Source organism: Pinus tabuliformis, chromosome 6 (assembly GCF_031772625.1).
Source record: "Pinus tabuliformis cultivar Carrire ecotype Pingquan chromosome 6, CPIR1, whole genome shotgun sequence".
Classification (NCBI taxonomy): Eukaryota; Viridiplantae; Streptophyta; class Pinopsida; order Pinales; family Pinaceae; genus Pinus; species Pinus tabuliformis.
The window spans coordinates 1,091,777,858-1,091,795,541 of NC_142292.1; the positions used below are offsets into that span (position 1 = coordinate 1,091,777,858).

Here is a 17,684-nt window from a genome sequence, read left to right on the forward strand (position 1 = left end):
AGGTTCTTCAGAGGACGAAACCTTTGAGCGACCTTCCAAAAGAGCGGGCAGGAAATCTCGCAAAGAGCTAAGGGAAGAGGAGGCCGAGCGACTCAAAGTTCAAGAAAGCCAGGCCACCATAGAACTGACCATGGGAAGAAACACCAGACCTAGGCCTTCTAAGGGAGGCCAAACCCCCTCCCTCTAGTAAAATATGAAGCTCGCCTCTTGGAATTGCAGAGGACTGGGGAATGCATCTAAAGCCGAAGCAGTCATGGACCTTCTGAAAATAGAACCTTTAGATATCCTCATGCTCCAAGAGACGAAGATAGAAGGGCGTGTTCTTCTAGACATCAGCAAAACAAAATGGAAGAAAAGCGCAGGTAAAGCAATAAGTTCAAGGGGATCCTTTGGAGGGTTGGCAACTCTCTGGACTGAAGACCTATTTCAGCTAAAAAAATCACATGAAACCCAACACTGGATTTTCACAGAGTTGACTCACTGTACAGGTAAGTTGTCCATCTCTCTGTTTAATCTCTATGTCCCTGTCATATACTCTGAAAAACGTGATTGCTGGAACTCCCTCTCAGCCTTCCTAGAACAACATAATCCAAACAATATTATCATAGTAGGTGACCTCAATATAGTCCTGAAAACCAAGGAGAAAAGGGGTGACTCCAACAACAGAGACCCTATGCTGGCCTTTGTCGAAGAGCTCTCGCAGCAATGGGATTTAATAGACTTCACTCCAGTGCGTGGCCTATTCACTTGATCCAACAATAGATCTGGGCCGGATCACATTGCTGCCCGCCTGGATAAATTCCTGGTTCAAAGCTCTCTTATGATGAACAAAAAAATTATCAAGACCAAAATTCTGCCCAAGCTCACCTCTGATCACAAGCCGATCCAGCTTCTCCTAGAAGATGAAGAAAATCTTGGCCCTCTTCCTTTTCGCTTTAATCCTCTATGGATCGAGAGAGAAGGCTTCATTGATATTGTGAAAGAAGCCTGGGCCAAACCTATCTCTGGGTCTTCAAGTTTTGTCTGGGAGCAAAAACTCAAGGCCACAAAGCATGCGTTGAAGGATTGGATAAGGAAACCAACCCCCAATCCAACCAACACAAGAAAAGAAGCAGTGCACACTTTGGAGAACATGCAAGCAGATATGGAAAGTAACGAGATCACAGCAGAGCTGCTGGAGCAAGAAACAAAGGCCCAATGCTCAACCTATCGATCCTTAAGAAAAGAAGAAGAATACTGGAGAATCAAATCCAGAAGTTTGTGGTTAAAAGCAGGGGATCGGAACACCTCCTTCTTCCACAGACAATATAGAGCTCGGCTGTCCAGGAACCACATCTCATAAATAAAAACAGCAGATGGCCAAGTCAGAAAGGGCTTCACCCAAGTAAAAGAAGCTGCTGACAATCATTTCAGGAGATTATATAGCGAGGAACCCCAGGATTGTGAGGAGGAGACAACAGGATTTCTCTCTAACATTCCTCAACTGCTCAGACCTGAAGACAATGCCGCTCTCACCAACGAAGTTACCAAGGAGGAAATAATCAAAGTCATCTGGTCCATGGAATTTGATAAGGCTCCTGGCCCAGATGGTTTCACAATACATTTCTATAAAGTATGTTGGAACATCATCAAAGCTGACCTCCAAAAAATGATAAAAGGATTCATGAGAAAAGCTAAGATTGGCGGAGGCACCAACTCCACTTATCTAGCCTTAATCCCTAAAGACTCCAATCCGGAAACTTTCACAAGATTCAGACCTATATCGCTTTGCAATGCATCTTATAAAATTCTGGCTAAACTTCTTGCAAATAGGATCAAGCCTCTGCTAAAAAGGCTGATCTCCAGTCCCCAGGGCGGATTTGTGGAAGGCAAGCACATCCTTGATAATGTTATCCAGGTTCAGGAGACAATCCACTCCAGCAAACAGCGAAATGAGAAAGGCATGTTGATAAAATTAGATATGGCGAATGCGTTTGACAGAGTAAACCGCTCCTTACTCATTAAAGTTCTCCTCACCTTTGGCTTCTCTCCCCACTTTGTCCATCTCATAAAATCCTGTATCGACAACCCGTGGATTGCCCCTCTTGTCAATGGTCGCCCATCCAATTTTTTTCAAGCCCAGAGAGGCATCAGGAAGGGATGCCCTCTCTCCCCCTTCCTGTACATTTTAATGGTTGACTGCCTTAGCAGAAAACTCTCAGCTGAAAGAATTGTTGCCTCCCTTCCTAGACTCAAACCCTCCCCTGGTGTCGATCCCCTGAACCATGCACTTTTCGCAGATGATTCACTTCTACTCGGAGGTGCTTCTTCCAAAATCGCCAAAGTTTTTGACTCAGTTCTCAAAAGCTATTGTAGAGTCTCTGGAGCGCAGGTCAACAAAAGTAAGAGTGAAATTTACACCTGGAACATTGATCACCAAGAGCTAATAGGCATCTCGAATGCCCTGGGGTTCAGAGGTCATACCCGCTGGGATCGATTTAAATATCTTGGTCTCCCCATCACAAATGGGCCTAACAGGAGGTCTCTCTCGTCAGACATCATCTACAAAATCAAGACAAAAATAGCAGCATGGGGCGACTTCTGGCTATCTAAAGGAGGCAAAGTCATTTTAATCAAGTCTTTGTTATCTGCGCTCCCAATTATCACGCAACATTCTTATTAGCCCCCAGAAACGTTATGGATCAGATCTCCAAACTCTTAAGGGACTTCGTATGGCAAGGAGGGAAAGGCAATGAAAGGAAAATGCATTTAGTCAACTGGGATTTGGTAAAAAGGCCAATAGCAGAGGGTGGCCTTCAGATTCGTGATCCATCCCTTGTCAACCTTGCGCTGGGAGGTAAACTCCTGTGGAAATTGGTTCATGAGCCCAAGCACCCGACGAGCGCTATTCTGTTGTCTAAATACACTCAGAACTCATCCTTCAGTAATTTGCAATTCGAACCTCCTGTCAACAATTCGCAGGTATGGGCTCTTTGTTGCAAAAGCAGTTCATTCTTCAAAAAATCTTTGTATAAAGTCCCGGGCAACGGCAAGCGAATCAATCTGTAGAAGGATCGAATTATGAGGCGCGATCCTTTGGAGGAGATCGAGGAAATAACAGAGCTCAGAGAATGGTTGATAAGCGCAGGCATCAACAGGTTACGTGATCTCTCTGTTTGGGATCACCGAGGAGATTGGGCCAGGTGGGATCTCCACGACGCTCCTGGTTGGTTATTCGCCCAAAAAAACCAGCTAATCGAACTGTTGGAAGAATCGACGCCTGAAAATCGGCATATAAAAGACAGTTGGGCCTGGGGTCAGACAGGTGTTTACTCCACTGCAACAGGTTACAAAACCCTTCAGGAAGCAAGGAACAACAATCACAATCTAGCCTTTTGGAAGCGAGTATGGGACAATCTTGCCCTCCCAAAAGTGAATTTTTTCTTCTGGACATTGGTCCATAACAAAATTTTAACTGGCGATAATCTGGAGAAGAGGAACATAGCTGGGCCTCATAGGTGCGCGCTATGTAGAAGTAACCAAGAAATAACCCAACACTTATTCTTGGACTGCCACTACGCTAAGGAAGTGTGGGGCCTCACTCTATTGGGTTTACAGATTCCCCCCTTCCCCCAGAGTACTGTAGCTGACCTTTTTGCCTCTTGGAGCAAGCTCTACCTGCAAAGCATTCTCGTCAAATCCTTCTGGAACAAGGTTTGGACAGCTATTCCCAAATTTGTCTGCTGGCAGCTTTGGTTGGCCCGCAATGATCAGATCTTCAATGGACATCGACTCTGCCCTCTCCAAGTTGCAACTAAATCCAAAGCCTTCCTCTTGGAAGCAGCCCAACATCAGTTTTATAAAGATGATCCTCTCCTCCTCCCTGAATAAAGGAGATGGCTAAGCCCCCTTGAGCCTTCTCCCTGAAAGTCACTCGTCACTTCTCAAACAGTAAATCCGGAATGGCGTAGAAGAGACTCAGAGGATTCTTTCTCAAACTGGTGGAGATCCGAAAAGCTAACCACAATCTTCTTTGATGGGGCCTCTAAAGGAAATCCCGGGACTGCCGGTGCAGGAGGGGTCATTTATTCAACGGATGGGATGTTAAGAGACTGTTTTTGCTGGGGTTTAGGCCAGAAATCCAACAACCAAGCAGAAATTTTTGGCCTTCTCAAAGCTTGCCAAATAGCAAGAGATCAGGGTGTCAAAGACCTGCAAGTTTTTGGAGATTCCAAGATCCTAATAAAAAAATTAAATACGGAAGATCTATTCAGCAATGCTGCCTTAAACAAAATCTTGGGCAGATTGAAAAGAGTTCTTCAAGAATTCAACACCTATAAGTTCTACCATATTCTCAGAAATTTGAACGGTGAAGCTGATCAAATGGTGAATAAAGGATGCTCTCTCCCGAAAGGGCAGCTGATTGTAAATGACAACAACTCCTTCCAAATACCATGAAATTGATGTAATCTAAAATCTAAAGCTGAAGGATGCTCTCTTTGCAACCGGGGCTGCCAAGGCAAAGGCCCCTCTTATCTCTTCCAATAAATAAAATTCATAACCGTTTCAGTTAAAAAAAAAAAAAAAAAAAAAACAAAACAAAACAAAACAAAACAAACAAAAAAACAAAACAAAACAAAAAAACAAAACAAAACAAAAACAAAAAACAAAAAAACCTAATTTTAATATGATTTATACTCTCCAAAATTCAATAAAAATAAGAATGCAGATTGTTTGTATTCTTAGATTTTGATAATTTTAAAAAATATATATTACAAGATTAAATGAATTGAAATAAAGATTAATTGAAATTTACATGAATATAATATATGATGATGATGGTGGTTAACATTCATTGAAACCAAATTTTGGTCCATAGACCTAAAGAAAACGAATTAATTAGTTTGATTTAAGATTTTATTCCTGTGTTCAAAAAGTTTGGAGAGAAGCCTCCCGAGCTCACTATAATTTTGACATTGTAAAAGGCTAGGAAGGTCAGTGTTGCAACAAACATTATGAAACTGAGATCTAATGTGGTTGTATGCAGAGCACTCTAAGAGGAAGTGATTTTCATCCTCGACGTTCATATTCTCACACAAATGGCAGATTCTTTCCATCCATGGTGTTTTAGGAACTGCCCAACGACCCGTTTCACTATGGAGCTCATGAGAGTTCGTTCTAATCTTGGCTATATTAATTTTCTTCTTTGAGCTAGTTAAAACCGAGAGATACTTTTTATCTTCTAGGGTGGGGTTGATGACCTCCTTATAATATCTTAATTTTCTTTTAGCTGCTAAATCTTTCTCACACCACATTTTTTTTTTGAACTTAGAAGTAACAATATTTTTAATGTTGTTAATGTTTTGCAATGCAACATTCTCGTCGATCTCCCAATGGTTTAACCAGGACCTGGTGTCTTTATACCAACCTCGTTTGAGCCTTAGGTGGTTTTGGCTGGAATTTAAAGCTAGCTTAGGAAGTCTATGGTCTCCTATGTTATTGAGTTTGTGCCTGTACAACAGAAGCCTAGTCATAACTAGGCTTTCAATAGGGGAAAGACCCACTTCTATAAGGAGAATGGGATAGGGTGTATTGCTTTTAATTTTGAGGTTATACGTTATAAAACGCTTCTGGATTTGCTCAATCTTTCTCCAAGATTCTTTAGAGATGCTGCAACCCCAAACCTCACATCCATATAAGATAACATGAGTGACTAAAGTTTCAAAGAGGAACTTCTTTCTATCCCACATTACGAGGTTTGTCGTTTTACAATTATTTTTAAGACCAAAATAAGCTTTCCACCCCCCATTAATCCTTTTCTCAATGCTATAGTTCTAGTTGAGCTTGTGATGAATATTAATTCCTAGGTACTTGTACGACGACACTTCCTCCAAGTTACTATTGTCATACATAAAATTAGCGTAAGTGTCCTTCTTGGATTTGATAATCATAACTTTTGTTTTGCCAGTGTTAAAAGTCATACCCATGGTAGAGCAAAAATCTTTAAGAATATAATATATGTTGTAAATTTGTAAATAAAATAATTTTATTTAGTTATTTAAAATAATATATTTATTTTAAAATGATGTTAACCTAATATATAATATATGTTGTAAATTTGTAAATAAAATAATTTTAATTGGTTATTTAAAATAATATATTTATTTTAAAATGATGTTAATCGTGATTTAAAAATAGCATAATCTAATTTTTTAAGTTGTTTTTCATTAAATGTGTTGATAAATTTTTTGGTAAGATGGTAATTTTTCATCATTTAAAATGTGTTTTTAGATGCATAAATAGATTTAGTATTGTGAATTTAGATTGTGCAAACTCCATAATTCAATCATCATTGCCACACATCCCTATTAGACCCAACATAAAACCTTTAAACTATGCTTTTAAAAAGTAGTATAATGTTCATATTTTTTATTGGAGACAACTCATTCAAATGCAAATGGATTCTTCGGGTCATAGGTTCAAACCTCATGGGGAGAATTTGAGTATGGAAGCCACTTTAAGGGAATTGAACTCCCCAAGGGGCATTCATGTTTGATTGAGCCTCACACAATCCTAGTGATAAGCATCCCATTGTGGGTGATTAATACTTATTCCATCCAATATAGGGGTTGGCCCCGACCTAGGCTCAACCTAAACAAAAACAAAAAAGAATAAAAAATAAAAAATAAAATAAAATAAAATTGATATGCAAGTTCTAGGAATTGTCAATTTTAGGGTCATGACGTGGGAATGAGTGATAAACTTTTAAAGGATCATATCATTAATTTGGGAATGAAAACAATAACATTTAAGAGGATTGTTCTGTATTTTTACCAACACATAATGGAGAAAGCCTAAATATTATTTCAAAGGTTTCATGTAGCTACTTAGTAGTTAAAGACTTGTTTATTTTAACAAGTTTATTTGATTTTATTTGAAAATAAATCAAGTTTATTAAAGATTTAAATACTCAATCAACTCTAATTAAGCTTCACTTGAGTCATTCAATTCACTTGAAAATGTATTGGAATTAATTCAAAATGTAAATGCTCAATCAACTTTACTAAAACATAAAAAGATTCAATGAGTTTGGTAAAGACTAATAAACTTGACTAAACTCACTAACTACTTAGCAAATTTGTCAAAAGACCCCACTAACGTCTTTACACTAACTCTTATACCATAAGTTTTTAAAATTTATTTTGCCTAGGCTCAACAATGTTTTGATACCACCTTTGTACTACCTCTTGGTCACCCAACTAGGTTTGACTTTGTCATTAGGGTAGCCATGATACCTTAATTAGGTTATGTCATGAATACCTAATGCCATGGTACCTTAATTAGGTTATGTCATGATTACCTATTGCACATTACATGTCATGTAACCTATAATATAACCATAACAACAATATAACATGCAATAGACATATAAATATATGAATAGCATATACACATCAGGGTATACACAATATTAAACACACATAAAGCATTAATTAAAACAAATATTTTAATAAATCACCAACTACTTGTAGACCTTAGACATTCCACTCAATTATAGACCACACTACTCTAATACCCTCAGTAATGGGTCACCTTCGAGCTAGGGCTATAACTCCATCATGGCAAGAAGCTTTTGAAAGTCAACTATGATCGATAGTCATCACAAAACAAGGTCAAGCTAAGGTACTAAACTCTAGCAACACTCCAATCTACAATCGCTCATTCCCCATCAACCTACACAACCCAAGGTAGTGCACCCTCTTATTTTCCTATGTTGTCCCTTAAGATGTGCCACTAGCCTTCCATGAATCCAAGACATCAACCAAGAAGTCATAGAGCCCTATGGCTTTAAGAGTTCCAACAACCCTCAAGAGTCTCCAAGCACCCTCCAAGCCTCACATTAGAGAACATAGCCCCACACTTCTCCCTCTGAGGCTTCAACCTTCCCCAAGGCAACCCAAGGACAAGTGTACACACACTCATATCCACCTAGGATCCATGGGGTAACTTAGAATCCCAAGGTGACACATCTCTCAAAGCAAGTATCATAGTAAAAACAATGGAATGGAATGGAAAAATGATGAACATTACACTAAAGTCTCACTTTATTATGCATGTGCCAAACATGACAAGCGGCACCTCAAGAACTCACTTCCCCGACACTTGGAGATTTGTTCCTCCTCCTTGGGAGCTCAAGAAAAAAACATGTTCACATTTCACTTTAGGTTCAGTTTAATAATTGGCTTAGCCCTTTAGGCATAAGCCCCTTCTCACTTAGCCCTTCGCCCCTGTTACACAAAAATATCGTCACCATGATTATTTGCAGTCAGTATAGGTCTATCATCACTTGTACTGTCCTCCTAAGTAAGTCTCAGACCTCAGCTCTTCAAGTCAAGCTTTGGAAATGAGAGAAAGACATTAAAAACCAATGTAACTCTGGTTCCGCACTTTCTCTCACTGTCACCTGCGGTCCCGCACCTTCTGTGTACAAAAGCTACGAACCTGCCCACTCTGTCCCTAACGGTGTAGGTGCGGACCCCTATGAAAGTCAAAAGGCGCAAGTTTTATCTTAAAAAAACTCACTTTGGGTTAATTCTAGAGGTTTCTAGAAGGAATTTTGACGTGGATTGTTTGCTCTGAGGTGGTTCATGCATCCCAAAAGAGAAGGAGCTAATCCCTTGATGAGAGGAGCTATCCCTTTGAAGGAGGGCTTTATCCCTTTGAAGGAGGACCTAGTAACCTCCCTCCATTGCACTATAAATACAGGTATTGGGCTGGTTGCTAGGGAGGTTAGAAGCTGAACATTTTTTAGGGTAAATGCTGGTGAAATCAAGACTTCCTAGTTGAGCTTAAGAGGAGAGATCACATACCTTTCTGGCTTCATTGGGGAGTGAGTTAAACTTGTCAAAGTAGAGGAGACTTCTTGCTGGACCCTGGGAGGAGCTTGTACAGCGTCAAGGCAAAGGTTGTAAAGTTCTTCTTCTTTTGAATTAATACAATCAAACTCATTTTTCTCAACAAGTATCTCATGTTATTTGTTTCATGGACTCCTTGACTTTCATGTTAAATATGTTTTATGCAATTGACTTTTCAGTTGCTATTTAATTTGTTTGCCTTGTTTGTGTTTGCAGATTCGCGACAAAGGAGCTCATTTGGATCGAAGGAGCGAGGGCATCCACAAACTTGCGTTGGACCTAAGGTAGACCCTAAAAACACTTGTTTGCCATTGTTTATCAAAGCATATTTAGAGAAAGATAGTGTCTGGTTGGTTTGCTTGTCATTAGGTCTTCTTTAGATTCTAGGAAGGTCTATCTTGTCCGCAAGATCGACTTATTCCGTGTGACAAAATGGCGACTCCGCTGGGGACTTGATTGTTTTCCTTGTTTTTACTTTGACCTGAGAAACTGTGTTTTTGTTTCTGTTTTTGGCTTGCTGTGTGTAAAATTGGGTAGAGTTTGTAGATCCAGGGTTATTTTTTGTTTTTCATAGCTTTGGGAGAGGACCGCACCCTAGCCATTTGACACAGTGCGTACCTACCCGCAACTTGGCTTTTAGCACAGAGCGGGACCGCACCTGTGTCAACTGTGGGCCTGCGGATCCTGTCAAAATTTTGAAAAACCCTAAGATTTCCTCTGTTAGTCAGCTTAGTGTTTGTTTAGAAATTGTTATCCATTGCCCAGACCTGCATATAACTTGTCATAAGCTTTCCTTAGGTTGATTTCGTTAGTGTTAGGGTTTTAAGTGAAATTCCTAGGAGTTTTGCTTGTTGGGTTTGTTTTTCATTTTGGTTGTGTAGTGGCTCTGAGCTTAGAAGCTGTAGGGACTTCAAATCACCTTAGTGTCTATCAACCTTCTTATGAGTCTGACCATTTATGAAATCTCCCCTTGTTGAGGAATCCGCTTTGAGTTTTCTCTTTACAAAACTTCGAAAAGCTTGTGTTTGAGAGTTTGGATTTTCATTTTCAAAAAGAAAACAAAATCGGTTGTTCTTGACTTATTTGTGATTCTGCATAAATTGGTCCTTAGCTTACATCTAGCTAAGTAAAACATCCTTAAAAAAGACTTTTAGTAGGCTTTGACTTCAAATAGGTTTTTATAATTTGTAGATCTCAAAGTTAGTCATTTTCATAGTTTTGAGTGTTTTATTTAAAAATATAAAAAACTCTTTTGGAAAAAGTTGGTTTGTAGTGATTGAGTGCTTTGAAACGAAAAAGGAAATTTTTGTGAAATAACTAGTTGTCTCGTTTTGAGTGCATTGGAAAAGGACAAAAGCTCTTCTTTTAATTTGTTTTATTGAGAAAAATTTGTGTTTACAAAGTATTTGCATTCTCAAACTCTTTCTTAGTTTAGAAGTTCATCAAAGAGAAATAGATTGTTTAGATCATCTTAGGTGCAATTTTAGTGATTTTGAGTCGAGTCTTCATACCACGAGTTTCATCTCCGCACCTTTTGTCTTAAACAAAAACCAATAAAAATTAACACTTAAAGTAAAATTCACCTAGTAACATTTTTATTTCTATGGCTCTGATACACCAACTTAGCTTAGGCTAGTGTCTTGGAGTAGGAGAGTAATTAACTCTCCAAGACAGTAAAAACAAACAAGTAGTTGTATCTTGTGGTAGGGAAGAAATACAATTGTTGCATTTATGCTATGGGAAAGCTCCTCTTAAAGGAGAAGCACAAGATCTTGTCCGAACCAGTGTGGGAATCAATCCTTCCTCATTGGGAACGACGCCAGATATTCATGTATTAAAAACGGTAAACCTCGGATTAACCATTGTCGAGGAGCCTGGGGTCACTTGTTGGTAAACCTTGGATTATGTCAAGGAGCCTTCAAGGGGATTGAGCTTGCTACTCTACCCTTGCGTGCGTATCGGATCGTAGACTGTTCCCCTAGGTATATTTGTCTCAGTTGGTAACCTTAGTGGCCATATTCTTTAGGACTCTTCCTGAGGTGACAGTGGTGGGAAGATCCCACTGTACCTGGAGCAGATGTCGTCTAGACTCACTTGGATTTTCTGGGGGGTTCTCTTCACTCGAGACGGTTAAGTGGAGGAACTTGTGCCAGTCTATTCATTAAGCAGGTTGCCGAGGTAACTGTTCCAACCACCATTTCTGTATTGAACTCTACGACGTTGGATTTCATCACCAACTAGTGTTTTCAGTATGGAAAGTTACTGTTTGTGTGTGTTTGATCTCCTAGATTCTTTAGGCGTGTGATTCAAATTTGTTTGGTTCTTTAGAGACTTTAGGTGCTTTTCATTGAGATTTTACTTTGTTTGCGTGTGAAGTAGTTAAAAGTTTTCAACTGTGGCTGAATTACCCAGTCTCCTGAGTTTGTAAACGTGGCTGAGTTACTGAGGAAGTCCCGTAGACTTTGGGGCCAACCTCCTGAGGAAGTACCGAGCCAGCTTGAAGGCTTGAAAGTTCTCGTAACTCCTAGAGACAATAGAGTTGGGTCACCTGAGGAAGGAGAATCTTCTTTGATAGTACATCCTGATTTTCAACCGTTAGTAGCAGATTATAATCCACAGTCAGTGTCTGTTTCCGAAATTGCTGGTAGCTTTTCATCTACTAGTGATATAGGTGAGGAACCTGAAATATCCGAGCCTGAAAGTGAGTTTGCTGCTACTCCGACATCGGGGTTTGTTTCTCCAACTTCTAGTGGTCCTGGTTCACCTAGGGTAGAAAGAGTAATCACCCAAGATCTTCCTTCTGGACTTATTGCTATTGAAGAACTTGCTCCGGAAGAAGAAGTAGGCATCCCTATCCCTGAAAATCAACCTGTGATTGAGCTAAGGGAGCGTGAATCAATTTTTTACAATCCACCTAGGAGCAGTTCTTGGTATCTTTCTTTGACTAATTTCTTAGAAAACTCAGGGTTAAGTTTTTCACCACCTCGTGCTTCTTATCACCCAACACCTAGAGGTTTTTATTCTCCCGTAAATATGTCAGGACAGTCATCCATGTTTACTCAATCGCCTGAATCCTTTTTGTACGACGGTCCTTTTGTTCCCTCCGGGTATCAGTCACTTTCTGGTAATTTTCGGGAGCATCTCCTCAACCCATTGAGCAAGGGTTATTAACTGGAAATAATGGTACCAAGCCGTTGAGCGTAGAAGACATTCTTATGATGTCAGGTTCTATTCCCAATCCTCAACCTCAAGGTGGCCAGTTACCGCCTGGGGGCAACCTCAATTAACGCCTGGGGGGCAACCTCAAGGATAGTACATACCTATGGGACAGTACGTTCCTCAAGGTCAACCCTAGACTCAATATGTACCCCAAGGTCAACCCCAGTATCAATTTATACCTCAAGGTCAAACCCAGTATCAGTATGTGCCTCAAGGGTATCAACCCCAAGGTCAATACTCGAACCAAGGTTTCCAACCACCCTCCGGTCAAACGTATGTTCAAGGAACGGGAAATGTACCTTTCAATTATCAATCCTACCCTCAACCCGGTTATGGTCCTCAGTATTCTCAACCAGTTATGGGTCAGTACCCCGGAATGAATATAGTGTGGGATCCATCGCAAGCTCAACAGGTATTGCAGCCAAGTGTACAGTTGTCATCTCAAACTGGACAACCCTTAGTTTCTGGTTCACCCCAGCAACCAGTCCAGTCTAACATTCAAACTTCTGTACCTTCGGTAGTTTCTCAGCCTGGGCCTAGTACACCTCGTACTCCACCTCAAACGACTGCTACAACTACCGCAACATCTGTTCAATCTACCCCACCTACTTCTGGAGTATCAACAGCTCCGGTTTCTACTGTTCCTGTATCTACTCCTCAGACATCTTTACCACCGTCTGGATCTACGATTCAAACTTCTGTTCAGATGCCTGTAGGACAACCTGGTTTAAGTACAGTTGTCACAAGTCAACCACGATTTACTTATCAACCGTACCAGGGACAGTACCAATTCGGTCCTGTTGTGCAGCAGCCAGTCTATCAGTATCAACCATACCCTGGGTACACTTATCAACAACCTCAACAACCCCAGTACGGTCCGGTTAATCCTGGTTTTCCAGGAGGATTCAATATCCCGAACGCGATTCCTATTCCTAGTTATCCTGGATATCCTCCTCCTGGGGCTGGTCTCATGACCCAGAGTTTTAGGGATCCTAATCGGTAGTTACCGTTTATCGCAACTTTGGACTTACCTGACTTGTCGCGCCTAACGAACGATCCCATTAATTATCTTCCGTTTTGGCCGCCAATGTCGAATAAGTTTCCCAGTGACATTCCCAAGTTCGAAGGTAAATCGGGAGAGGACCCGTCGAACCATGTGATGACTTACCACCTCTGGTGTGCGTCTAACTCCATTTCAGATGATTCAATCCGTCTTAGACTTTTCCAGCGCACCCTAATTGGTCTCACGGCCAAGTGGTACATTGAGTTACCGCGAGGCACTTTTTATAATTTTAGTCAGTTAGCTACCTCGTTTTTAACTCATTTTCAGTTGCCAGTCTGATATGACAATGGCACAGAATTGTTAACTTCGCTAAAACAATCGACATCCACTTACATTTCAGATCATATTCATGAGTGGAGACGTCGACAACGTTTAGTGAAGGTATTTATTCCAGATCAGATCTTGGCCGAGTGGTTTGTAAAATCTTTGTTGCCAAAGATCACTGAAGATGTAGCTAAAGCCGGAGTTGTTACTGAGGAGCAAGTGATTGCTCAAGCACAGTACCTTGACTTGGTCTATACTCAGTCAGGTACGTTACATGAAAAAATCCCCGATCTTCCCAAGCAAAATCAAATCACTGAAGCTCCTTCGGTATCTCATGCCGCCGATGGTATGATTGGCAGGGTTAACACTAAAAGTAAGAAGAAGTCTTCCAAGAATTCTTCCCCTATCATAACCTTGCCTGATTCCCCAACATGAGATTCTTCTGCAGAGATTTCCGCCGATATTCACGTTTTAGAGTCATCTACAGCCAAATCAAAATCCGGTGGGAAGAAGAAAGGAAAAAAGAAGAATAAAACGGACAAAAGTTCAAAGGAGAAACCTGAAAAGGCGGAATCCAATGATGAAAAGCACAAACCTCGTTATCCTTGTCTCATTTGTGACGATGAACATTTTACAAGAGACTGCCCTCATCGTGCAGAGGTTGCGAAGATTGTCAAGGGTTCCCAAACTCCTGCTGTTTTGAAGGATCCTTTGCTGGCTCAAGACAATAAGATGATAGGTTCATCCTCGAATGCCAATGAAGAACCCATACTGATGATGTCCCATGTTAGGATTGCGACTCGATCGCAAGATTATGGTAGTAAAAGTCCTGTTGATGGTAAAGAAGCAGAATCTTCTCATTCTAATCCATCAACCTCAGCTCCCAGTTCCGATCCACTACAGATCGAGAAACCTAATCCAGACTTGGTAATCAAACCGCCTGCCAAGGGTATACTTCGAAAGTCAGCTTTCAATCCACATGCGAGAGCGGCTCAAAATTATAACATTGTTGAGGATTTAACTGTTTCACCCTCAGCAATGTCGGCTTTGGAAGTGCTGCAATCATGTCCAGCACAACACAAATTACTTTTGTCGGCTATAGGAGCTGTTGATGTTCAGGACTCGAACCTAATGATTTTCGATCTAGAAAATAGTACACCGCGTTTGCCTCATCAAATGGCTTTCTAGATTCCAGTGATAGTAAAAAACATGCCTATTCATCGGACTGTAATTGATGAGGGAGCCTCAACGTGTATTATGTCGATACAGTGTTGGAGATCGCTTGGTTCTCCTTCGCTAAATCAATCCCCGACGATTCTAAAGGCCTTTGATGGCCGTGGGTTTCATCCTTTTGGCATTCTGCAGGATTTGCCTATAGGGGTTGAAGGAAAAACCGTTAGTCTAGATGTGGAGGTGGTTTATGCCCCTCTAGATTACAACCTTCTCTTGGGTCGAAGTTAGTCTTATGCTATGACAGCGGTCGTTTCATCGGTCTTTCGAGTAATAAAGTTTCCACACAATGGAAAGATCGTAACAATAGACCAGCTGGCTTACTTTTCATTCGACCTAGCCTCTTCGGAGAGTATTCAGCATGTCGGTAAAATGACTATCCCGTATAAGGATGTTGGAGTAGGGGCTAGTTAAAGATGCCAGTTTACTGGGAACTTTTCCTTTTCCTCTAATCAACACATCATCTTCATTTGCAACCATTCATATGATTACATCAGACACCATTGTTTATGATGATCCTTGGACTGTTCCTTTTGAATCTGAGATAGACTCATTTGGTAATGCCATGCCTTTGAGTCCATATGAAATTGCCTATGAAGCCGTGCAGTCGTTTGCCGACCCATGTTCAACCGAAAATGACTTAATGAATGTGGTCCGTGAGGAATCACTTTTCACATCAACCTCGGATTTAACCACGTTTTCTGAACTTGTTCACTCTGATGAGCAAATTCGTGAAATCCTATGTGTAGATGATTTACCATGGGAAGATCTCCATCACAGATCTTTGTTTTTACCTGAGGATGATCATTTTGAAAATGATTTCTCATCAATTTTTACAATTGAATATGTCAAGGAACCTCAGAATCCAATGAAACATCCCGATTCAGAGTTAAATTTGGGAAACATCTCTCGAACTATTCCTATTGACATTTCGGTTAAGCCCGGAATTGTTGAGAACATTCATATAGGTGCCTCGTGTACAGATAACGAAATTCAAATATATAAGGCCCTATTTCAAGAATTCAGCGACGTGTTTGCCTGGTCCTATGAGGAAATGCCAGGAATTGATCCTGCGATTGTTGCTCATGAGATCAAGACTTACCCGGACGCTAAACCCGTACGACAACGTTTGCGTCAGATTCACCCACGAAAAGTTGCTGCAATTAAAGCGGAAGTTGAAAAATTGTTGAAAGCAGGTTTCATTTATCCGATCCCGTTAACGGATTGGGTATCGAATATTGTTCCGGTTAACAAAAAACAGGGAACAATAAGAATATGCATCGACTATAGGGACATTAATCGAGCCTGTCCAAAGGACAATTGCCCAACTCCCTATATCGATCAAATCATTGATGATTGTGCCGACAGTGAAATATTCTCCTTCATGGACGGTTTTTCCGGATACAATCAAATCAATATTCTACCTGCCGATCAACCAAAAACGACTTTCATTTGTCCATGGGGGACATTTGCTTATTACAAATTACCTTTTGGGCTTAAGAATGCCGGAGCAACTTTTCAAAGGGCGATGTCTTATGCGTTTCATGACATCAAGCACATTGTGCAACCCTATCTCTATGACTTGCCTGCTCATTCATTACATCGAGCTGATCACCTCGTCCATTTACGAGCAATCTTTATGAGGTGTAGGCATTATCGTATTCGGTTGAACCCACACAAATGTGTCTTCTGTATAGAAACGGGTCGATTGCTGGGGTTTGTAGTTTCGAAAGCCGACATTCGCGTTGATCCCTCGAAGGTCAAAGCTATCATCAAATTGCCTCCTCCTTCGAGTCTTTGCCAACTCCAAAGTTTGCAGGGGAAAGCAAACTTTTTACGACGATTCATTCCTAACTACACCGAGGTTACAAAGGGTTTCACCCGGTTGTTGAAGCAAAATACTCCATTCTATTGGGATGAGATAGCTCAGAAATCTTTTGATGCACTCAAACATGCGTTGACCCATGCACCGTTGTTGCATCCTCCCAACTACAACCAGGATTACTTTTTGTATCTCATCGCCTCTCATTCCACCATTGCAATGGTCTTAGTTCCTGTTCAAGCTGTCCAACGTTTTCGTCACTACATTTTACTACGTAAAACTACAGTAATTTTGGATTGCAACCCTATGATCTACATTTTGACCAATCAATTGCTAGGGGGCAAGTACTCTAAATGGATCGTTATCCTGCAGGAGTTCGACTTGGAATTTGAGAAATCTAAGTCTAAGAAATCTTTAGTTTTTGCGGAGTTAATGTGTGACTTCCTGCGTGCTGACACGGAAACTGTGGCGGAGGAGCCCATTGCGGACGAATCCTTGTTTCTAATCAGCACTTTAGATCCGTGTTATGGGGATATCATCGTTTATCTCCAGACCCAATCCTTTTGGCCAGAAATTTCAAGGTCAGAACGTCGAAAAATTCGATTCCAGTCCCAACAATTCAGGATTATTGGAGATACGCTTTATCGCCGTGGGGCGGACTCTGTTTTTCGACGTTGCTTAACTCATGAGGAAGCTGAAAGGGTTATAAATGACTGTCACTCTGGAGCGTGTGGCGGTCATATGTCTGGGTTTGCCACAACCCAAAAGATATTGCGTGCTGGCTACTTCTGGCCGTCTTTATTTAAAGATTGTATTACGGCGGTCTGAAAACGCCACAACTGCCAAATTTTTTATCGTAAGATGCACGCTCCACCTGCTCCTCTCCACCCTATAATTGTCGTTGGTCCTTTTGCCAAATGGGGTATCGATTTTATTACATGTAACCCTCACTTGGTCGGGGGGGCATGCGTATATCATCCTTGCGGTAGATTATTTTACCAAGTGGGCCGAGGAGATGCCTACATTTGAGGCAGACGGCAAGACAGCTGCAATTTTCGTGTTCAATCATATAATTTCTAGGTTTGGTGTCCCACAAGCGATCACTGATCATGGCCGTCATTTTCGAAACGTTATGATGACCGAACTTACAGGCCAGCTTGGTTTACGTCACAATAGTTCAACCCCTTATTAT

General features: G+C 40.9%; 1 protein-coding gene across 1 annotated transcript; it reads left to right on the forward strand.

Annotated features, from left to right (window-relative positions):
- Nucleotides 1-3,060: 3,060 nt before the first annotated feature.
- On the forward strand, nucleotides 3,061-3,870 carry LOC149262716 (uncharacterized). Its single transcript, XM_089381567.1, has one exon. The coding sequence runs from the start codon at nucleotides 3,061-3,063 to the stop codon at nucleotides 3,868-3,870; it is 810 nt and encodes a 269-aa protein (XP_089237693.1).
- The last annotated feature ends 13,814 nt before the right edge of the window (nucleotides 3,871-17,684 follow it).